General features: G+C 36.3%; 2 protein-coding genes and 1 long non-coding RNA gene across 3 annotated transcripts; 1 reads left to right on the top strand and 2 right to left on the bottom strand.

The window, feature by feature from the left end:
• The first annotated feature begins 2,531 nt into the window (after nt 1–2,531).
• Nucleotides 2,532–15,842, top strand: LOC311090205 (uncharacterized protein). Its single transcript, XM_084125377.1, has 6 exons — nt 2,532–2,822; nt 3,002–3,067; nt 3,972–4,055; nt 4,198–4,289; nt 4,383–4,525; nt 15,373–15,842. Coding segments are annotated over exons 1-5 (399 nt in total). The 5' UTR covers nt 2,532–2,666; the 3' UTR covers nt 4,384–4,525; nt 15,373–15,842.
• LOC311091122 lies at nt 5,355–7,677 on the bottom strand. The gene is made up of 2 exons (XR_014607999.1): nt 7,460–7,677; nt 5,355–6,401 (listed from the first exon to the last, which is right to left on the bottom strand). It is a non-coding gene; the product is annotated as an uncharacterized lncRNA (long non-coding RNA).
• tspan13a (tetraspanin 13a) lies at nt 15,006–18,158 on the bottom strand. Its single transcript, XM_084125376.1, has 6 exons — nt 17,786–18,158; nt 17,356–17,523; nt 17,054–17,134; nt 16,843–16,956; nt 16,266–16,376; nt 15,006–16,077 (listed from the first exon to the last, which is right to left on the bottom strand). Exons 1-6 carry the CDS (start codon nt 17,846–17,848, stop codon nt 16,003–16,005), a joined length of 612 nt encoding a protein of 203 aa, XP_083981502.1. The 5' UTR covers nt 17,849–18,158; the 3' UTR covers nt 15,006–16,002.
• Nucleotides 18,159–18,350: the final 192 nt, after the last annotated feature.

The following is an 18,350-nucleotide window of genomic DNA, read 5'->3' as shown; positions in this document are numbered from 1 at the left end:
AAGATGTAGGTGTCTTTTTTTCCGCAGTAGTTTCAATTTTGATATTTTTAGGTCAAACCGTTCTTGTCTGTCAGTCATATAATGCAGGTCGATGGTCACTGTCTCAAAACACAAACACAGAGTCCAAATTAAAACAATTCCCCATCGTCCAAATTAAACAATTCCCCATCGTAAGTACACATTGATGGCCTAAGACACGAAACGAGCGGTTTGTGTGAGAAAACGAACAGTATTTATATCGTTATCTCTTGAACACAGCACACGTCCAAATGATCTGACGGCGCGGGCGGGTATAGATATACAAATAGAGGTCGCCTTCGCTACTGCAGTTCATTGGAACGAAACCGTAGCCAAGGCGACATCTATATATCTATACCCGCCCGCGCCGTCAGATCATTTGGACGTGTGCTGTGTTCAAGAGATAACAACGATATAAATACTGTTCGTTTTCTCACACAAACCGCTCGTTTCGTGTCTTAGGCCATCAATGTGTACTTACTATGGGGAATTGTTTTAATTTGGACTGTGTGCTTGTGTTTTGAGACAGTGACCATCGACCTGCATTATATGACTGACAGACAAGAACGGTTTGACCTAAAAATATCAAAACGGATTCATCGTTGATTCAAACCTTTTTCAGCAGGGGTCGAGTAGAGTGCAGTCTGGATGGTGTAAAAGTTGCAGATGTCTGGTAGGCTGCCAACTCTCACGCATTGAGTGTGAGACTCACGCAATTGACACTTTTCACATGCTCTCACGCCACACATCCATTTTCTCACGCACAGAAAAATTGCGGAGCAAAGAGGTACTTTTAATATTAAACTAATTCTCAGCTCTTAGATTCCGTCAATTTTATTACGAAATTCAGACAAAAATACGTTTGGCGCTTGTAAATGTGACGTGACAGATCGCTGAGCGCCTCAGTTCAAGTGCACGTGAACCGATCATCTGTTACTTTTTTTTATTTAAAGATGCAGTAGGCTACAACTTACTGAAAGTATACATAATATCGGCCAATTAGTGTTTTTCAACCACGGAAAGAGGTCAATATAACAGCAGGAGAACAATTATGTCACATAACGTTACATTTACCTCAGGAAAGCCATTTAATGACCATGTTAATTGAATAGAAAAAATAGCTAGAGAGGAGATTTTGCTGAGCACTATATTACTTATTTATTATATTTTTACTTATGTCATTAAATAATTGTTATTATAACAAAAACTGCATTATATTTAATTTAATTTGTTATTTTTAACCTTTAATAATACCAGCAGATTGGGCCCTCTATGTTTACAAAATTAGGTGAGATTATTTTTTTAAATAAAATTTAAAATAAACATGTATCCAAATTCAACTAATTCAAAGTCAATATTGAATCAAAATCGGAATCAAATCACAAGAATGGAATTGAAATCTTGAATTTTTTGTCAAGCAATAATAAAAACTGTATCCTACCAGTCATTGTAGGCTACAATGTAAACAAAAGTTGGCAGCCCTAGGCTAGTGTGCACATGACCATGGCCAGGAGTCGTCCCATATTTGATTTCAATTCAAGTCATTCAACTGTGCTCTCCTCTCAGAGTTATATTCTTCACCATCGAGTGATCTCATGTTTACTGTATATAGTAGGCTATGTCACTTTGCTTAGCGATCACTTGACAGCTACAACTTCTCGCGCTCAATCGCGTCTGCCTGCGGATCGCTGACTGGCTAAAAGTGCGTGCTCGTCGGTGATGTCAACACTAACGCCAGCTGACTCTGCATGGGCGTGTGTACAGTAATGTCATGATGACTGATTTTATGGACTACATGCACACTTTAGTTTCGTTTTTTAACCAATCGGACTTTAAAATGTAGATGTTTGACAACCGCCGAACTGACCCCAAACCAGCCCAAATTTTGACCACCCGCCCAAACCTTTTTTTACCCGCACAATCAAATTCAAAACCGCCCAATTGGGCGGGAACCCGCCCAATCTGGCAACACTGGGATCGACACAGAGACCAAAGTGGTGCGATGGCCTCTAAAACGTGTCTGTGGCACATAAGCACCTTTTACAACCACAGGAGGACTGGTTGAGCTTTGAATTTGTTAAAGTCAAAGTGACATCTGGTGAAAAAATAATATTTTGAATGTTATTTCTGGCATGTTTTTACAATTTATTTTTCAGTTAAAATACTATAATGCCATAATATGTATTACTTTAGTTTCGTTAGTAGTGTTTGTTTTCATTCTTGATTTTTAGTAAGCCGACAGGAGTGTGAAAAATATAATTTTGAAAAGAAGAGGAGGACACAGTCAATCAAAAGAGAATGAAGAAAAGAAGGAAATTTGAAGATTATGTTCAAGGTCATTTATTTGGTCCCATTTAAGGACATGCATTAAACAATGAGCGTATAATGTAAACAATCACATATCATAAGTGACAAATATAATATTGGCAGGGTCAGATTTGTCTGCTGAAGAGGATGAGTCCTTGCCAGACAAGAAAAAGGGTGAGTACAGTTTAATTAAGTTGGCTGTGTAAACTGTGTATATTCATCGTTATCTTACTCTGATTAATTTCATTGTGCATGTTCTTGTCAAGAGGATACAGTGTTGCTTCCGGTTCCTCCGCCAAAGATTAAGTTCTCACAGGGGTGAGTAAACCCCTAAACTCACAATGCAAATGGAATATAAAGTGTTTTTAAGCCTGGGCTCAAAACAAAGTCTTTCAACCTTTCTGTTCCTTTTTCAGTTTCTGGATGTTCTCGTCCAACGCTTCACCGTTCACCCACAAGGTCTGAATCATCAGAAGCATTTAGTCCAGAGTCAACCAGTAAGTCCAGAGTCAGTCAATTTAACCCTCTACATACACCTTGGCAATAGCCATTGGTAAATTTTGTCCATGATCAGTTGCATTCTTCATAGTTGTCAATTCTCCTACCTCAATTATTGACATTTGACAGATTTCAATGAGCTTCAACGCTGTTTTTTTGTTTTGTTATTTTTCTTCAGGATCTAGGCGTTCTCTTACACCTCAGCGTGGAGTTCGAAGGCCATCACAGTCCGGGAGCAGAGAAGGTTGGGTATCCTCATTAGTGATGCGCGGGTCGGCTTTTTTTCCAACCCGCGGGTCCCGCTTTTATGAAATTATTTGGCCCGCCCCAGCCCGCCCCAGCCCGCCCCGCACCACTGTATCTATTTTTACAACCCGCCCCGCTCCGCACCCGCGATCATTAAATAGACATACTAGGCATTGTAATGTAAATGAAAACAGCCTTTATTTCAGCCTGAAAGTGCTTGGAAACATCGCCCTGTAAACTGGCAATAACAGACGATTCTGAATATGAACCATAAATCAGGTCATATTAATAAGATAATGATTTAAACATTTTCAATATTTACAATGCAGTGTTTGTATTCATCTAATTCATCATTCACCTTTTTTTCTTTTAATTATGTAAAATCCCGACCTCAATTTCTCCCGCACCTCATCTTCCATCTTCACTTTTATTTCTCCGTCTTTGTTGTTGTGGCTGGCGGGGGGAGCTGCTTGGCGCGAGCTGTGTCACGTGACGCCAAAGGTTTGGCGAAAACACGCAAGTTGCATTGCTACGGCCTTATCAAAGAACCTGCTAAAATATGATTAGATTGATATCCCCAAATATTTAATATAGGCTGGACATTGCATGCAACATATATGGATTTTTATTTTATTTTGTTTTTAATGACCCGCCCCAACCGGCCCCGCAAATAAAGTGACAATTTCTTTACCCGCCCCAACCCGACCCGCGGGCTACCCGCGGAGCCTGCGGGTTATGAGACGACCCGCGCATCACTAATCCTCATCCAGTGAGTCCATGATCAGTTGCATTCTTCATAGTTGTTAATTCTCCTACCTCAATTATTGACATTATTGCAGGAGCAGCTGTCTTTAAAGATTTCAATGAGCTTCAATGCTGGGTTTTTTTCTTTTTTTCTTCAGGATCTAGAGGTTCTCGCACACCTCAGCGTGGAGTTCAAAGGCCATCACAGTCCGGGAGCAGAAAAGGTCGGGCATCCTCATCCAGTGAGTCCATGATCAGTTGCATTCTTCATAGTTTTTAAAGACAGCTGCTCCTGCAAGTAATGTCAATACGTGAGGTAGTAGAATTAACAACTATTTCAATGAGCTTCAACGCTGTTTTTTGTTTGTTTGTTTGTTTTTTCAGGATCTAGGCGTTCTCTTACACCTCAGCGTGGAGTTCGAAGGCCATCACAGTCCGGGAGAGGCTTATTCCCCATGTCTCAAGCTACGTCCATGGTCAATATTTATTAATGTATCATTCTTTAATAATCATAAAGTAAGATTTATAAAATACTTGACAAAAATAAATTAATGTATTTTCTTCCACAGAATACCAGAAGTCAGTGCTTGGAAAGCTAGTTGAAATTCTAGATGAGATAAAAAATGCTGTCCATGTTGCTAGGCTAGAAACCTTAGAAGAGTTTGCTCAAGAAGAGGCACATCTCAAGGACCGCAACCTCTGGGAGCAAAGGGTAAGATTTATACAGAAATTGGACTAAACTATGTCAATTAGACTAGGCCCCCAAGTCTCCAAAAAGTCTAAATGATCTATATTGTACAAAAATATTATTTTCTAGTGCATCTGTTAACATGCACAGCTTTATAGAATGTGTAATTGAGGGACACACAGTGCTCGAATTTTTTGAAGGCGTATAGTGGCAGGGGGTAGTGCTGCCCCTACTTAGCCCCTACTCAGGTAATGCTGCTACTACTTAGTTGGCAGAAGCTTTTAGGAGCACAAGAGATCTATTCAGTCTATTCAGGTGTAATTGCACATTAAAGTACTGTATATAATACTTAAAATATTGTAGTGTCCAATGTTTTCAGAGAATATTTGTTTATTCCTGATGATTCTTTTGCATGTTAGGCTCTGATTAGGTTCAGCTGTTACAATTTAAAGAGAATACTAGCAAACGTGTGTGATATATTCAGCCGTCAAGAAAGTCAAACTTCAACCAGGTAATCAAGGTTGGCAGCCATGGCCATCACACTACTCATTGTTAGCATGATATACGTTTACACCATCAAAATGAATGATCACTTAAATAAGAGGAATTTAAACAATATGAAAATTACAGTCGTGGCCTGCTGTCAGATACAGACCTCAAAGGGCATTGCATTACATATGTCACACAAAGAATGTTCTTGTTGCCATTTTTTTAATTGATAATTGTATTTAGTTATTTAATTTAATTAACACTATCTTCTAACATTTAAAATTGTAAATGTATGTTAACAATCATCAACGGTTTCAATCGCGACTTATACAACCAGTTAAATGAATGTAATTGAAAATATGAATTCAAATAAATGTACATTCTTTATTGTCACTAAAGCATATATACACAAGTATCAGAGTGAAGGTCTTGGATGCAATTATGTTGTGACCGGAAAGACCAGAATCCACAAAACATTAACTGCATAATATACATGTAATGCACAGTATTCTCATGATATACATTACTATACAAAATGCACAATTACAAATACAGAATACATTTTAAAAATTCATATACATTTTAAATGTTGCAATGATTCTTTGAGCAGTTCCTGTTGCAGTACAAGTAACAAAGCAGTGACTGGACACAAGCAGTGCAAGGATAGTCCATCCATAACATGAGCATTCTCTCATCATTTACTCTCCTTCATGCCATCCCAGATGTATATGACTTATTTCTTGACATAAACATAGACAAAGATTTTTAAGGAAATAATCCATCTCTGTGAGTTCATAATACAAGTGGATTGTAACCCATGTACGCAAGACAGTTGGTCGGAAGTGATTTTTAATAGTTAAAAGTCACATTATTAGTATTTTTCTTATCTAGCCTATTGTTTTACTTCAGAAGGCATTGATTCATCCACTGAGGTTGCATGGATTACCGTCACGCTCACTGTGTGTGGTTTTTAAAGCGTATTTAGGACTCGCAGAGATGGATTACTTTCCTTACAATCTTAATTCGTGTTTATCTGTAGAAAGAAAGTAAAATGCATCTGGGACAGCATGAGGGTGAGTAAAATAAGAGAGAATTGTATTTTTGGTTGAACTATCCCCTCAACATTCATATGCTGTTGGTATGCTAATCCAAGATCAGCATAGATTAATAAGAATAAAGTGAAACCTCTTGTGTACTTGTGAACTATGTTTGTTTTAATCTAGAGGAAATTGAAATATTTGCTATATTAAAATAAATCAGGTGTCTGAAGATCAAGATCCCAGTCATTCAAAGGTGATGTGTCTGAACAAAGTAAGATTATTGTCTGATAGGGACAGTGGATCTCTGGTACTATCACTCCATCCTCTGTGTCAGCATCAGAATTTTGTTTATGGAAAAGTTGCTCCACTCCCTGGAAAATGAGAGAGGAAATGTATTATAATCTAACAATACAAACTGCTTTGAACTCCCACATACAGTAACAAGTTGCAGACTTAAAATATTATATATATATATATATATATATATATATATATATATATATATATATATATATATATATATATATATATATATATATAAGGGATTTTACAGTACTAAATATTTACCTCGGAGTCAAGCAGCATTTATCATCTGTAATACTGTTGTGTAACCAGTAGATGGCTATATTGCCCTATATATAAACATATGGCTGTGTATTCCTTAGTTGCTGGATGTTTTAAGTCATAATTACTTGCATGTATTAAGTTTTTAATTTGGACATATATTTAGTATTAAAGACTATTAAAGATTAAACATTTTTCTCAGAAATGTTCATTTGAAGTGCACTTTTTTTCATTATTATTAGTCAAATATGGACACAGAAAAAGCATTTTGTTACTCATACTAGATACATATAATAGCTTTATCAGTCATCTTTATCACACAAAAGTAATCAGAATAAATATTGCAACCAGGGCGATACTTCAAAATAATTGAGTGTTTACATATTACGAACAGTGACGTGGTCTGTGGTCAAGTCGTGTCTATCCTCTTTCAAAAACTCTGCATCGCAAATTAATCAGCAAATTGAGAAATTCATGTTTAAATAGCTTTATTGGCATGGTAAAAAAGGCTTTACATTGCCAAAGTTGAATCAGGCAGTGATTGACAGCGCTCTGGTCCTATGGCATCGGTTATTGACTGATACAGTACAGATACTGTACAGTACTCTAGCCCAATGTTGTTTGGGGTGGCTGGGGGGAAATATGATCTAATCGAAGCAAATATGATCTAATCGAAGACTGTAACCGAATGTAGATAAACAAGTCATGTAATGATTGGGCTAACAGTTAAATCAAGACAACACAGCTGTATAATGTTATGGGCTCTCACTGAGCTCTAAAATGCCTCTCCACCTGAAAAAAGACAGTACTGTATTATAAATAGTATTAGTATAGTATTAATAAAGGAAAAAAAAATCAGACTTACCACGAGTAGGCTAACGTTATCCAGTATCCTCCTGATATAGCGACAATGACTAATGATAAATATCATTCGTCTGTACTATTCCTTCTATAAGAAATCATCTCAACAATATAGTGTAGCAGCAAATAAATACAGATATAAACTTAATATCACTAAAATGAAATAGAAAGCTGCGATTACAGACGCTCACATCCACACATAAACACACCACTGACGTCTTCACTTCCAGGTCACGAAGCTGTCAATCAAAAGCTCAGTAACCAATGAGAACACACTGCTACTAGCCCCGCCCCCACGAGAGAATTGTGTCAGAACGGCGAACGAAAACTCGGAGCGTAAACGAAAACTTCAGAAGCGTAAATGAAAACTCTGGAAGTGCATTTGTAAGTTCAGATCAGCGATTGAAATATGAGAAATAGTTAGCAAAACATGCAGTGTATTAAAAACGAAGTCAAAAAATTTGCCTGCGATTTATTCTTTTTCAGTTTCAGAGATAATTTATTTAGTTTCAATTTATATTTTCATTAGTTTCTTGAAAAGCTACATTCATTATTATTGGCTCAAGAATAACTCCATAATTAAACAAACAGCTTGTTAGTCATTTGAACGTGGAGGAATAGTGTTGACCAGGAGCTGATGTTTTGCTTTCAAAAGATAAGCTTGTGATCGGCTGAAACAGTTTGCTTATTTGAATCTGGTGTGTGCTGTGGCTGAAACAGCCAGGTGCGACAGAGACACGATATGAGTGGAAATTTGTAATTTCTAAATTCCCTGATGTGGGCAAAAGACAAATATAGAATGTGGTTGTTTGAAAATACATGTCAATTCTGGCAAATGTATTAAAGGGATAGTTCGCCCAAAAATGAAAATTCTGTCATCATTTACTCACCCTCAAGTTGTTTCAAACCTGTATGAATTTCTTTTTTCTACTGAACACAAAAGAAGATATTTTGAAAAATGTCGGTAACCAAACAGTTTCTGGGTCCCATTGACTTCCATAGTAGGAAAAAAAAATACCATGGAAGTCAATGGGGTCCATCAACTGTTTGGTTACAGACATTTTTCAAAATATCTTCTTTTGCATAGACATGGAGATGTTAAAAGAAATCATGCTACAGCCAGTTAAGATTTCATACATTTAAAGGGAAATTTGTAAATGTTTTAAAAGTAAAATTGAATGATTTTAAAGAAGTCTTAAACGATAGAAGTGACGTTGTTGAATAGTTTAATTCAGGGCCAGTAACTTCTTTGTCTCTACCATACAGGGCCGATGGCTCCGGCTACAGATGTAACAGTACACTGAATGGATGGTTGTGATAACTAAATTATAGAGTATAATCTCAGTATTGCGATTTTGCTGATTTGAAGATGTTTAATGGATTTTAGTGATTAAATACTGCACTGTAAACCCGAATAAGTTAGCAGAACTCAAAAAATGTAAGGCAATCGATTGCCTCAATTTTTTTAAGTTTTGAAATTCAAAGTTTAAGTAAGCAGAACTGACAGATTTTATGTTTGTACTTAAACATTTCAAGTTAAGAACAATTAAAATCAGAGTACACTATTTCATACATTTAACTTAAAACCTTCATGTAATCTCAATGTGAACACTTTCATTAGTATTAACTTATAGTTTTAACAAGCTAGTTTGCTAACATACTATTATGTTATCATGCTAACAATAGTGTTATACAGCACTTGCTGCATGAGTGCAACAATATAAAGATTGTATTTGCTCTCAAATCAAGCTCATGCACCACCTGTCACCATGATGGTAACTACCCTAAAACCAACATTAACAGAAATTCTTCTAAATTAGCATAACAAAATATTATTCAGTACTCAATCTCCCACTTAACATTAATCTTGCACAAAAAAACAAACAAACATTATATTACACTTAATTTTAGCATTTACTCTCCCATTCAAGTGCCATCGGCAAAGCATGCTGGGAAATAGACATCCCAGCCGTTTCAGTTAAACTTAAGTTTGTTTAAATTAAAATAAATCATTTCATAAAACTCAAAACAGTGAAACAGTTCAGTTTACTTAAAATATATCAGTTCTGTGAACTTGAAAGAAAAAGAAAGTGCTAAATACTCATAAAAGTTAATTTGACTGAACTAATTAGTTTAATTTAAGTTTGTCCTACTCAAACCAATTAATTATTTTGAGCGTTAGGGTTTACAGTGTGCTGTTATTAACCTGTCTCCCTGTGTTAACATTATTAGGCAGTCCAGAGTGCTCTGGTGACTCTTGAATGTGCCTTTCCTAAGCTCCAGAAAACAACTGAGTCTGTTGAAGAAAACTGATTCTGTTATTGGGAAGAGCGGTTACCAGTGTGCACGAAGTGATTACTCAACGACGGGTAAGATCCTCTTTGGCCAGAGGTCAACCTAAGGCAGGGGGTCACGCCGACACTGGGCATCTCCTGAATGGAGGTGTTTTATGTGAGATGGGTATAAGAGTGCAGTGGATGACTGTGAGGCCACCAGCATCAGCAGATCATTGAAAGGGGAGATGAGCTGTGAGAAGTTACGGCAGTCTGACGCAGAAATGTGAGTTCCTCTATACCACTCTCCAGAAACCGCATTCATTGCATGGCTTGTTTTTCATTGACAAGTGTCTGCAACTGTGCCAGGGGACAACACCCTGAAGAGAAGAAAATTATAGATAAAGAGCTGATGGGAATGGGCTTTCAAGAGCCAGCTGAGACCATGAGGTGAATGTAATTATTTGTTGTGGAGACAGTAACAAAACTTCATTTATATCAGGGACAATGATGTTGGTTGCCTTATGGGCAAGGGGAAAAAAATAATAGATGTGTTGATATTGAAATAATGGCTATAAGATTTAACTACGTTTTAACTACTGAAGGTTGTTAGACATGTTGGTGGCTAAAGATGAAGACAGCTTTTGTAGATTCAAGAAAAGTCTGGATAAAGGTTAATGGTCAAAGGTTATTGTAATGAATTTATTATTACATTTTGTCTAAGGTACAGTCTTAGGAGGCTGTTGAAAAGATTATTTGTGCATAGTGAGAGCGACTGCTGGAGGGGAGGAAGGGATGGTACTCTGTCTGTCTTTCTGTTATCAGCCTGCTAAAGCAAGCTGAAGCAAAATAATGATAATGAACCAAAACAACCCAGCTGACTTTTCTAAGAAAAAATGAATAATGAACAGACGTGCTTTGAAACTGGTTAAGAGACCATGTAAAATTAGATAAAAGCCAAAGGAAAATGTGAAATTATTGTTAATTATTGTTTTTGCCACAACACCTCTTAGGAGGAATAGCTACCGGTAAAAACTCAGAGTCTGAAATATCCCAAAAATTCACATTCAAACCAAAATATACTTCCTGTTGCTCGGAGCTAATGATTGTAAATTAGAAAGTTGTCCGGCTCAATATAGAGAACAATATACAATATACGTATTGAGTTTTGTAACTGTAGGTAAAATTACCCCCCCCACACTTTTGTCAAAAGCATTTTGAAAGTGACACACTTCCTGCTGCCAGTTGGTGGCGCTATAACTTTGACTCACAATAGTTACATCCATCTGATCGGCCTCTTACCACGAACACACTGCTGAAGTTTCATCAAGATCAGTTAATGTATGCAGAAGTTATAACACTTCGTGTTTCTCTTTTCTCGCCATAAATCCGTGTCCCGCCACGGCCAAACCGTTCGAGATATCAAAAATCCGTCTGCAATTTAGCATCCTCAATGTCTTGACTTCATGCACACTGAGTTTGGTGGCGATTTAATTAACTGCCTAGGAGGAGTATTTCAAATTCCACAGCAAGCGTTTTACAAACAACCCATAATAGCCGACTTCCTGTTGGGCTGGCGTAAAACTTGACCGATGGGAAAGTTGTTCGGCCCGATGAGATCTATATGTGTACTGAGTTTCATATTAATTCATGCAAGCGTGTTTGATATATGGACCAAGTTTTTGGACTCCATTCAAGGGGGCGCTGTTGCATTTTAGTATGGGACTAGGTTTAAGCCTTGTCTGTGAAACCGTGGGCTATTTCAAGTATGTTAAGAGTCTCAAAAGCATCAAAAAAGAATATTAAAGTTTGATGCGTTGCCACGGCAACAGTATCTAAGATATAAATAATCCTTTCACAGGTCTACATCTGCTGTGTGTCTACATTATACAGATAAAGTTTGAAGCAAATCGGGTAAAAATAAGAGGGTGATTTCAAAGCATTTTGAAAGTGACACTTCCTGCTGCCAGTTGGTGGCGCTATAACTTTGACTCACAATAGTCACGTCCATGTGATCGGCCTCTTACAACGAACACACTGCTGAAGTTTCACCAAGATGATGGGTTCACTTCTGTATGCAGAAGTTATAACACACTTACTGTTTCACTTTTCTCACCATAAATTTGTTTCCTCGCCACGGCCAAACCGTAATTTGATGGTGTGATCCTCAATGTCTTGACTTCATGCACACCGAGTTTGATGGTGTTCGTTTTGATATTTATTCAAATAAATTTAAGTTTGCTATTGAAGTTAGAAACGTGTATGCCAATGTTGTATGCAACTTTAGAGACAGTCCCTAAATGTGCGAATGTCCAATGTCAAGCCAATTTTACATTTAGTCATTTAGCAGACGCTTTTATCCAAAGCGATTTACAGTTAAACTAACAATAGGACAACAATATGCAAGTGCTATGACAGTTTAAGCTAATGCAATACACGTAGGCATACTAGAGAGAGAGAGAGAAGAGAAGAGAAGAGAAGAGAAGAGAAGAGAAGAGAAGAGAAGAGAAGAGAAGAGAAGAGAAGAGAAGAGAAAGTGTTAGTATTAATTGATCAAGTGTTGATTTTATGCCAGTATATCACGAAACGCTCAGCATGAAATATTCTGAGTCCATCTTCTTGCCTGTAGCCTATATAGTAGCCTACAGCCTACTTCCCCAATAAGGTGCAAGATTGGTCTTTCATATCACTGTATTAGTCCATTAAGCTACGTTAAGCGTTTTGTCCCAACGGAAGGGGAATCCTTGTGTTTGAGGTATTGAGGGAAACCGATTATAATCCTGTTCATGGTAGAGAAAGCTGATGACATGTAGGCTACACAGGGAAAGTAACAATGAAGTTATTGAATGAAACATAAACACAGCTTTTGTGTATTTATCATCTTTTCCGCATATACTGACACAGATAATCATTTCCATTTTATGAATGAATGTCTTCGTCAACAACACGCGCTTTTGCACCACCTGCTGGTGAGGTCGACTAACAGCAGATGGAGAGTATGCTCGGCAATCTACTGCTTTTCCTGCAGTTCCTGGATGTCAATGTTGATTTTACTGTCGAATTTGAATCACTGAATTTGTGGAAGCGAATTTGCAAAGCGAAATAAAATGGACCGAAAATTGCCTGTTGAATATTATAGGTTGTATTTTTAAACAGTTTGAATATTTTAGAAGTGAAATATGAAAGGTGAATATGGATTATTGAATTTTTAATGTTTTTGAAAGCTTTAAGGTGTTTGAAATGTTTTTAATTGAAATATTCACAGCTTAAATATTCAACCATGTTGAATTTCAGCCCATAAAAATGCAAGCCCTAAAAATACAATGCATTAAAATGCAAGCATGGTTAATGCAATGCCTATTTTTTTCAAGTAGTGCAATTCAACAGGATTTTTATTTCAAAAACATTTGACATTATTTTACTTCCATAACACTCACTTTACTCCCATTGGTTGGCAACCTATTGTGCAGAGCCATTGGCAAGGTACCTCACAAAACTGATTTCGGACAGACTTCTAAGGAAGCATTACGGTTTAATGATCTACAAAATGGAGAGAACTTTGGTGATAATATTTAATTACTACAATACTAATTCCTCGTTATAATCAGCATCATAAGTTGAAAACATTGGTCAAAAACATACATTTTTAGCATAACTGCCAAAGAATGGAACGCACAGGATTGTGGGATATCAAAGGCAGAGATACATCTATGCTACCTTCAAAAATCGATCAGATTTTATTTAATATTTCAGATGCAGCCACTGAGAGAGATGCATCAACAGAAGTCCAAAATGCTTGATCGTCACATGATTCATGCAGACTTCAGACTTTGGCGGGCATTTCAAATTGACAGTTAGAGACGTATAAGTTGAGATTTTTGGTAATTAGTAGCCTACTCAATAAATGCATCGATTTACAATATTTATATAATATACCAACAGTATATGTAGTATGTTGTTACAGGAATGTTGTTTTAAAAAGAAACTAGGCCTGGTTTCACAGACAGGGTTTAGATTAAGCCAGGATTAGGCCTTTAGTTCAATTAGGACATTTAAGTAGCTTTTATAAACGTGCCTTAGAAACATTATTGGTGTCCATCTTGAGACAAAACAATGGCAGTGACATATTTGAAGATATATCAGTGCAAGTTGCTTTCAGTAAAAACACCTCAAACATGCATTTTAGTCTGGGACTAGACTAGGCCTTGTCTGTGAAACCGGGGGCTATGCTAATATTTGAGGATTAGTATGGTCAACTAGCATTACTTGCCTTGTTAGGTGAATGTTATCTTGGTTAAAATCTGTTCCTGTTTTTTAAATTATTTTTAAAAATGTTTTTAAACTTGTTAGTCAAGAGAAATCACATCATGTTCATTGTGGTTTCACTATTCAAATGGTAACTAAGAGTCTAAATAATCTTAATGACTAATGTCATGTTTATGGCATTCAGATAGGACAGGAGAATGACAGGAGATTGTCAACTCACAGCACAATGCAGCAGCAGCATCTTAAGTGTGTTGTCTTAGAAAATCCATTGCAAACAAGTTAAATGTAAAATTTAATTAAGTGGAATTAAATTAATATTTATGTTTGAAATTCATATGCACCCTTGATTTAAAATAAAACATCTGTTTATACACAATCATAACCTATATTTTTTGTATTTTGACTTTTGCTATATACATTTCTAATAAACTGAATAGCATGTCAAGCATTTTGTCTGTCCTTTCCTCCATGTTGTCCCAGCCAACTTCACTGCTCCTCCACCTACTAGCACCCAGTTAACATCACTGCTCCTCCACCTACTAGCACCCAGTTAACATCACTGCTCCTCCACCCTATTTTTAGTTCACATACTGGTCAAATGGCGTCTAACCTAAGGTATTTAATGGTGCTAGTCTAGAATAAATTAGTGTTTTGTGAATGATAATAGAATTGATGTAATACACCTCCAAAAAGAGCCACTAAATGTAAATGAATATAAATGAATCAAGGCTGTTCTAAGACAGGCAGTAGTTTGACAATCAAAGTAATGAACTCAGTCAAGGGATCGTTTGGGATCGGTTCTTTGCTCTAATGAAAAATATTTGACATTTTTTGTTCTTTATAAATATCTATGTATATATAATTTTTTATTAGTAGCCTATATACGTATACAAATATAAGTATTTTAAAGCTCTGCATTCATACATTACAAATGGATTTACTTCACTCATTGTAGATAAAAATACAAATTACAAATATTAATAAACAACCTTATTAAAAAAAAATCTTGTTAGGTGTTAAGATGTCTTTATTTATTCATCAAATGTGTAAATTATAGCTGAAGACAACATTTACACCATACATTTAAAACAAGAAGTTTGTGCAAACATGTTGCTTGTTTGTTTTCCATTTAATAAATTCTATGTATTTTACATGCTTAAAAAATGACCACAAGAACATGCTAAAATGGAATTAAGAAGGTATATTGTAGTGCCTCGTATTAGACAAAGTCTCTAGATACACAAATCAAATACTAAATTCATAGTCTTTCAGTTAAATAAAAATAAAAAGAATTTAATCGCATGTTAATCCTCAGGCAGGTGGTTTCATGTGATCCGAATCGCTGTAAATGTGAACGTGTGGTATTTCTCCCCTGCAGCCAGCAGAGGACAGCACTAGCACATCTCAATCAATACATCTGTGCAAAACCGGCTGGACAACCTCTGGAAGTGCCACACCATTGGCTAATATGTGGAAGACAAACAGATGATGTACAAGTTCCTGGTCACATCCTTATCAGAATGATGTGGAAATTGGTTGGGTGTAGTTTGAGTTTTAATGTGCAAGCTTATTACTGAGCGTCTACATAGAGAGCTAATGAGCTTAATGACAGAATTGTTTGATGTATAAAGCAGGAAATGTTTGTCCTTTGATTTCTAACATGAAATGTAAGATGTACTTTCATGTCTTTAATTTTTCATTCCAGTCCAACTCTTTATCTTTGTAAGAGTTGTTGAAATTGGGATCAAAGTTCAAGCCCAGTTAACCAACTTGCATAATCAGTGATAATAAATATTTTAAACATGCAAAATCATAATGGCTGTTTCACAAATAAATATTTTAAAAGTTAACTGAACATTTAATTTGTTATTATATCCCAAAAATAAAGTAATTGGGTTTGTTATGAAGAGGAAAAACACATCATAAATGAAAAAGGTTGTTAAGATTCGTAAAAGACAAAAAGTCCATTCTAGAACTAACATTCAAAGTCTTGAATATTTGTGTCCAACTATATGAAAGCACCAGGATTTTGCCGGTGATCTTTCATGTTCCTGTATCTATATGCTAGCCAGACGCCCAGAATCTGAAACCATAAAGAAAATAACATAAACTTAACAAAAATAATGTATTCAATTTCTCAACCAGACCGAAAAATAAGAAACAAGCAACAAAATGTAAATACACAGACTAAGCAGTTAATAGCTTCATTCAATATTTCCATGTATCATCTTCCGTGTTTTCAGAACCAAAGGATGTCCAATGTTTGCTCACCTCTGTAAAACTGAAAAACAGGCTGATTCCTCCAACAAAATGCAGAGCGTCGTCAGCATAGGCCTGGATTATATCTGAACACGGTGTACATGTTTGATCCTTGAAACAGGTCTGAAGTCACAGAGAAGACAGAAATAAAGCATAAAATAATCTTTACAACTACAATAAAAACTGTATATTAGTTAAGCGCACATAAACATTATCTCATACTCAGGTGATCTTCACATCAGACTATATGTTCAAGCGGTTAAAGAGTCTGTCAGCTATCATTGTAGAAGTTTAATTTTGCTTACATTTAGTCACTTAATTATGAGCGTGCAACAAAAACGGAAGCTTTATAATACATTAGCCTTACATCTTAACGTACAACAATACAACAGCACTTAAAACTACATATTTACCAAAGCTTTCTGTATAAACCGCATGACTTCACATTCACAGACTATTTGTTCAAGAGGTTTCTAGAAGCATGCTGTTTTTTTCCCCCACATTAAGTTCAACTCGAACTCGAAATGTATCAGAAGACACTTCATAATACATTAAGTCTTGGATAGAAAAGCAGAAAAATAGTTCTTACAGCATAACATGTTTCATTGTAGTTAACTTGAAGGAAGTCACAGCAATCCAATGATCTTTCCAAATCCTTCTGCATTGATTCTGACTTATTCCATCCTATCTCCAGGAGAAGGTTCTGCAGGAGGACAAAAGCGTTTATTTGAAACCAACTTGCTTGAGGAATGAGGAAACTGGTATCACCATGTCAAAGTATTAATACAGGCTATAATTACCTGCTGTTCTTTACTAATAGCTAAGCAGGCACATGATACTGAAAACTGCAAGACGAATACCAGAAAGAGAACAAGCATGTACTAAAGAGCAGTTAAGGTTGTTTCTCCATCATTTACGGCACATTTAAAAAGCTGTTGACTAAAAAGGAGATTATTACAAATAGGTAAGCCAGCAAAATTGGTAAATGTGAGTTTAGGGCCCAAAGAACAACATAAACTGAGACTGATGTGTTGAACAGAGGCAAACCTCATTTAGACACACACATGGGAGAATTTCTTGAATCGCTATATTGGAAGGATACAAAGAACAAGAGGACTTGATGATGCTTCACAGCCCCACACAATCCCACAATGGCCACGACGAAGAGAAAAAATCCAACTGCGATGACAGCAGCCATCACGCTGAAACTAGAAACTAGTCCAAACCATTTGCCCCATGCTGCAACACCGATCATTAGAAGACTGACCATCTGAAAACAGAAAACAAATCAGAAATTGCTTAGAAAAGGCAGAGCAATACTAAATCATGAATATCAGCATAACAATTCACATAAACATTCATTTTACAATTTACAGATATATTTAATGTACATGTATCATGTATTTACAATGTATCATAGTAAAGGATAAAGTGAATATTACCTATGTAAAACGGACTTTTAAATAAAGACCAAAGTTATTGTTAATATGAATAAGAAAAAGTCTTTTAGGACTAACTACTGCTTGACTTACCACATAAATTAGGTTCAAGATACAAAGAGAAGTTTTTGAGCAAACAAAACCACCACAAGCCATGATGAAATATCTAGTGTACACCTGTCCCAAATGTGACTCTCTGCTCCTTGAGTCAAGATGACTGTAGCTTAGCTAGAGCTTGTCCAGCATTTGCTCAAGTAGACACGCTTAACGCCATTGGTCCGTTCGTTATCTTTATGCAAATTAAGCAAAGTCCCACTTGCACTGTTAACCCAATGCGAAGCAATTATAAGGGTAAGTCCGACTCGTTTTAAAGTATAATCACACTGTTTAATATTAAGAGCCAGTTCTTCACTCGAGTTAACCGGTCAAGAACCGGTCGAACCGACTCAGTCCAAACAGTGAACGAATTGTTCGGTCCGATTCACCGCTAAAAGCATTTGCCTGGTGTTGTTGTGTCTAATACCTTTCTTTTATATTGTTAAATATACAATATTGTAGGCTTGCATTTTTCCATATGGTATTATATTTTTATGTTGCTTATCTCATATGAACAATTCATCCTTTTCAATCACTTTAAAGGGTCACACAGGTGGTGGGA

The sequence above is a fragment of the Abramis brama genome (assembly GCF_963993115.1).
Source record: "Abramis brama genome assembly, chromosome: 10".
Taxonomy (NCBI): Eukaryota; Metazoa; Chordata; class Actinopteri; order Cypriniformes; family Leuciscidae; genus Abramis; species Abramis brama.
Note: the sequence above shows the minus strand (reverse complement) of the source record. Positions and strands in the feature narration are given on the sequence as shown.

Coding starts and splice junctions, on each gene's coding strand:
- LOC311090205 (XM_084125377.1), top strand. CDS start 2,667: ATGCAAATGGAATATAAAGTGTTTTTAAGCCTGGGCTCAAAACAAAGT. Junction 2,823..3,001: donor ATTTAGTCCAGAGTCAACCA/GTAAGTCCAGAG, acceptor ATTTTTCTTCAG/GATCTAGGCGTTCTCTTACA. Junction 4,056..4,197: donor AGGTCGGGCATCCTCATCCA/GTGAGTCCATGA, acceptor TTGTTTTTTCAG/GATCTAGGCGTTCTCTTACA.
- tspan13a (XM_084125376.1), bottom strand. CDS start 17,848: ATGGCTTGTGGTGGTTTTGTTTGCTCAAAAACTTCTCTTTGTATCTTG. Junction 17,524..17,785: donor TCTTGAACCTAATTTATGTG/GTAAGTCAAGCA, acceptor TTCTGTTTTCAG/ATGGTCAGTCTTCTAATGAT. Junction 16,957..17,053: donor CTATTAGTAAAGAACAGCAG/GTAATTATAGCC, acceptor GTCCTCCTGCAG/AACCTTCTCCTGGAGATAGG.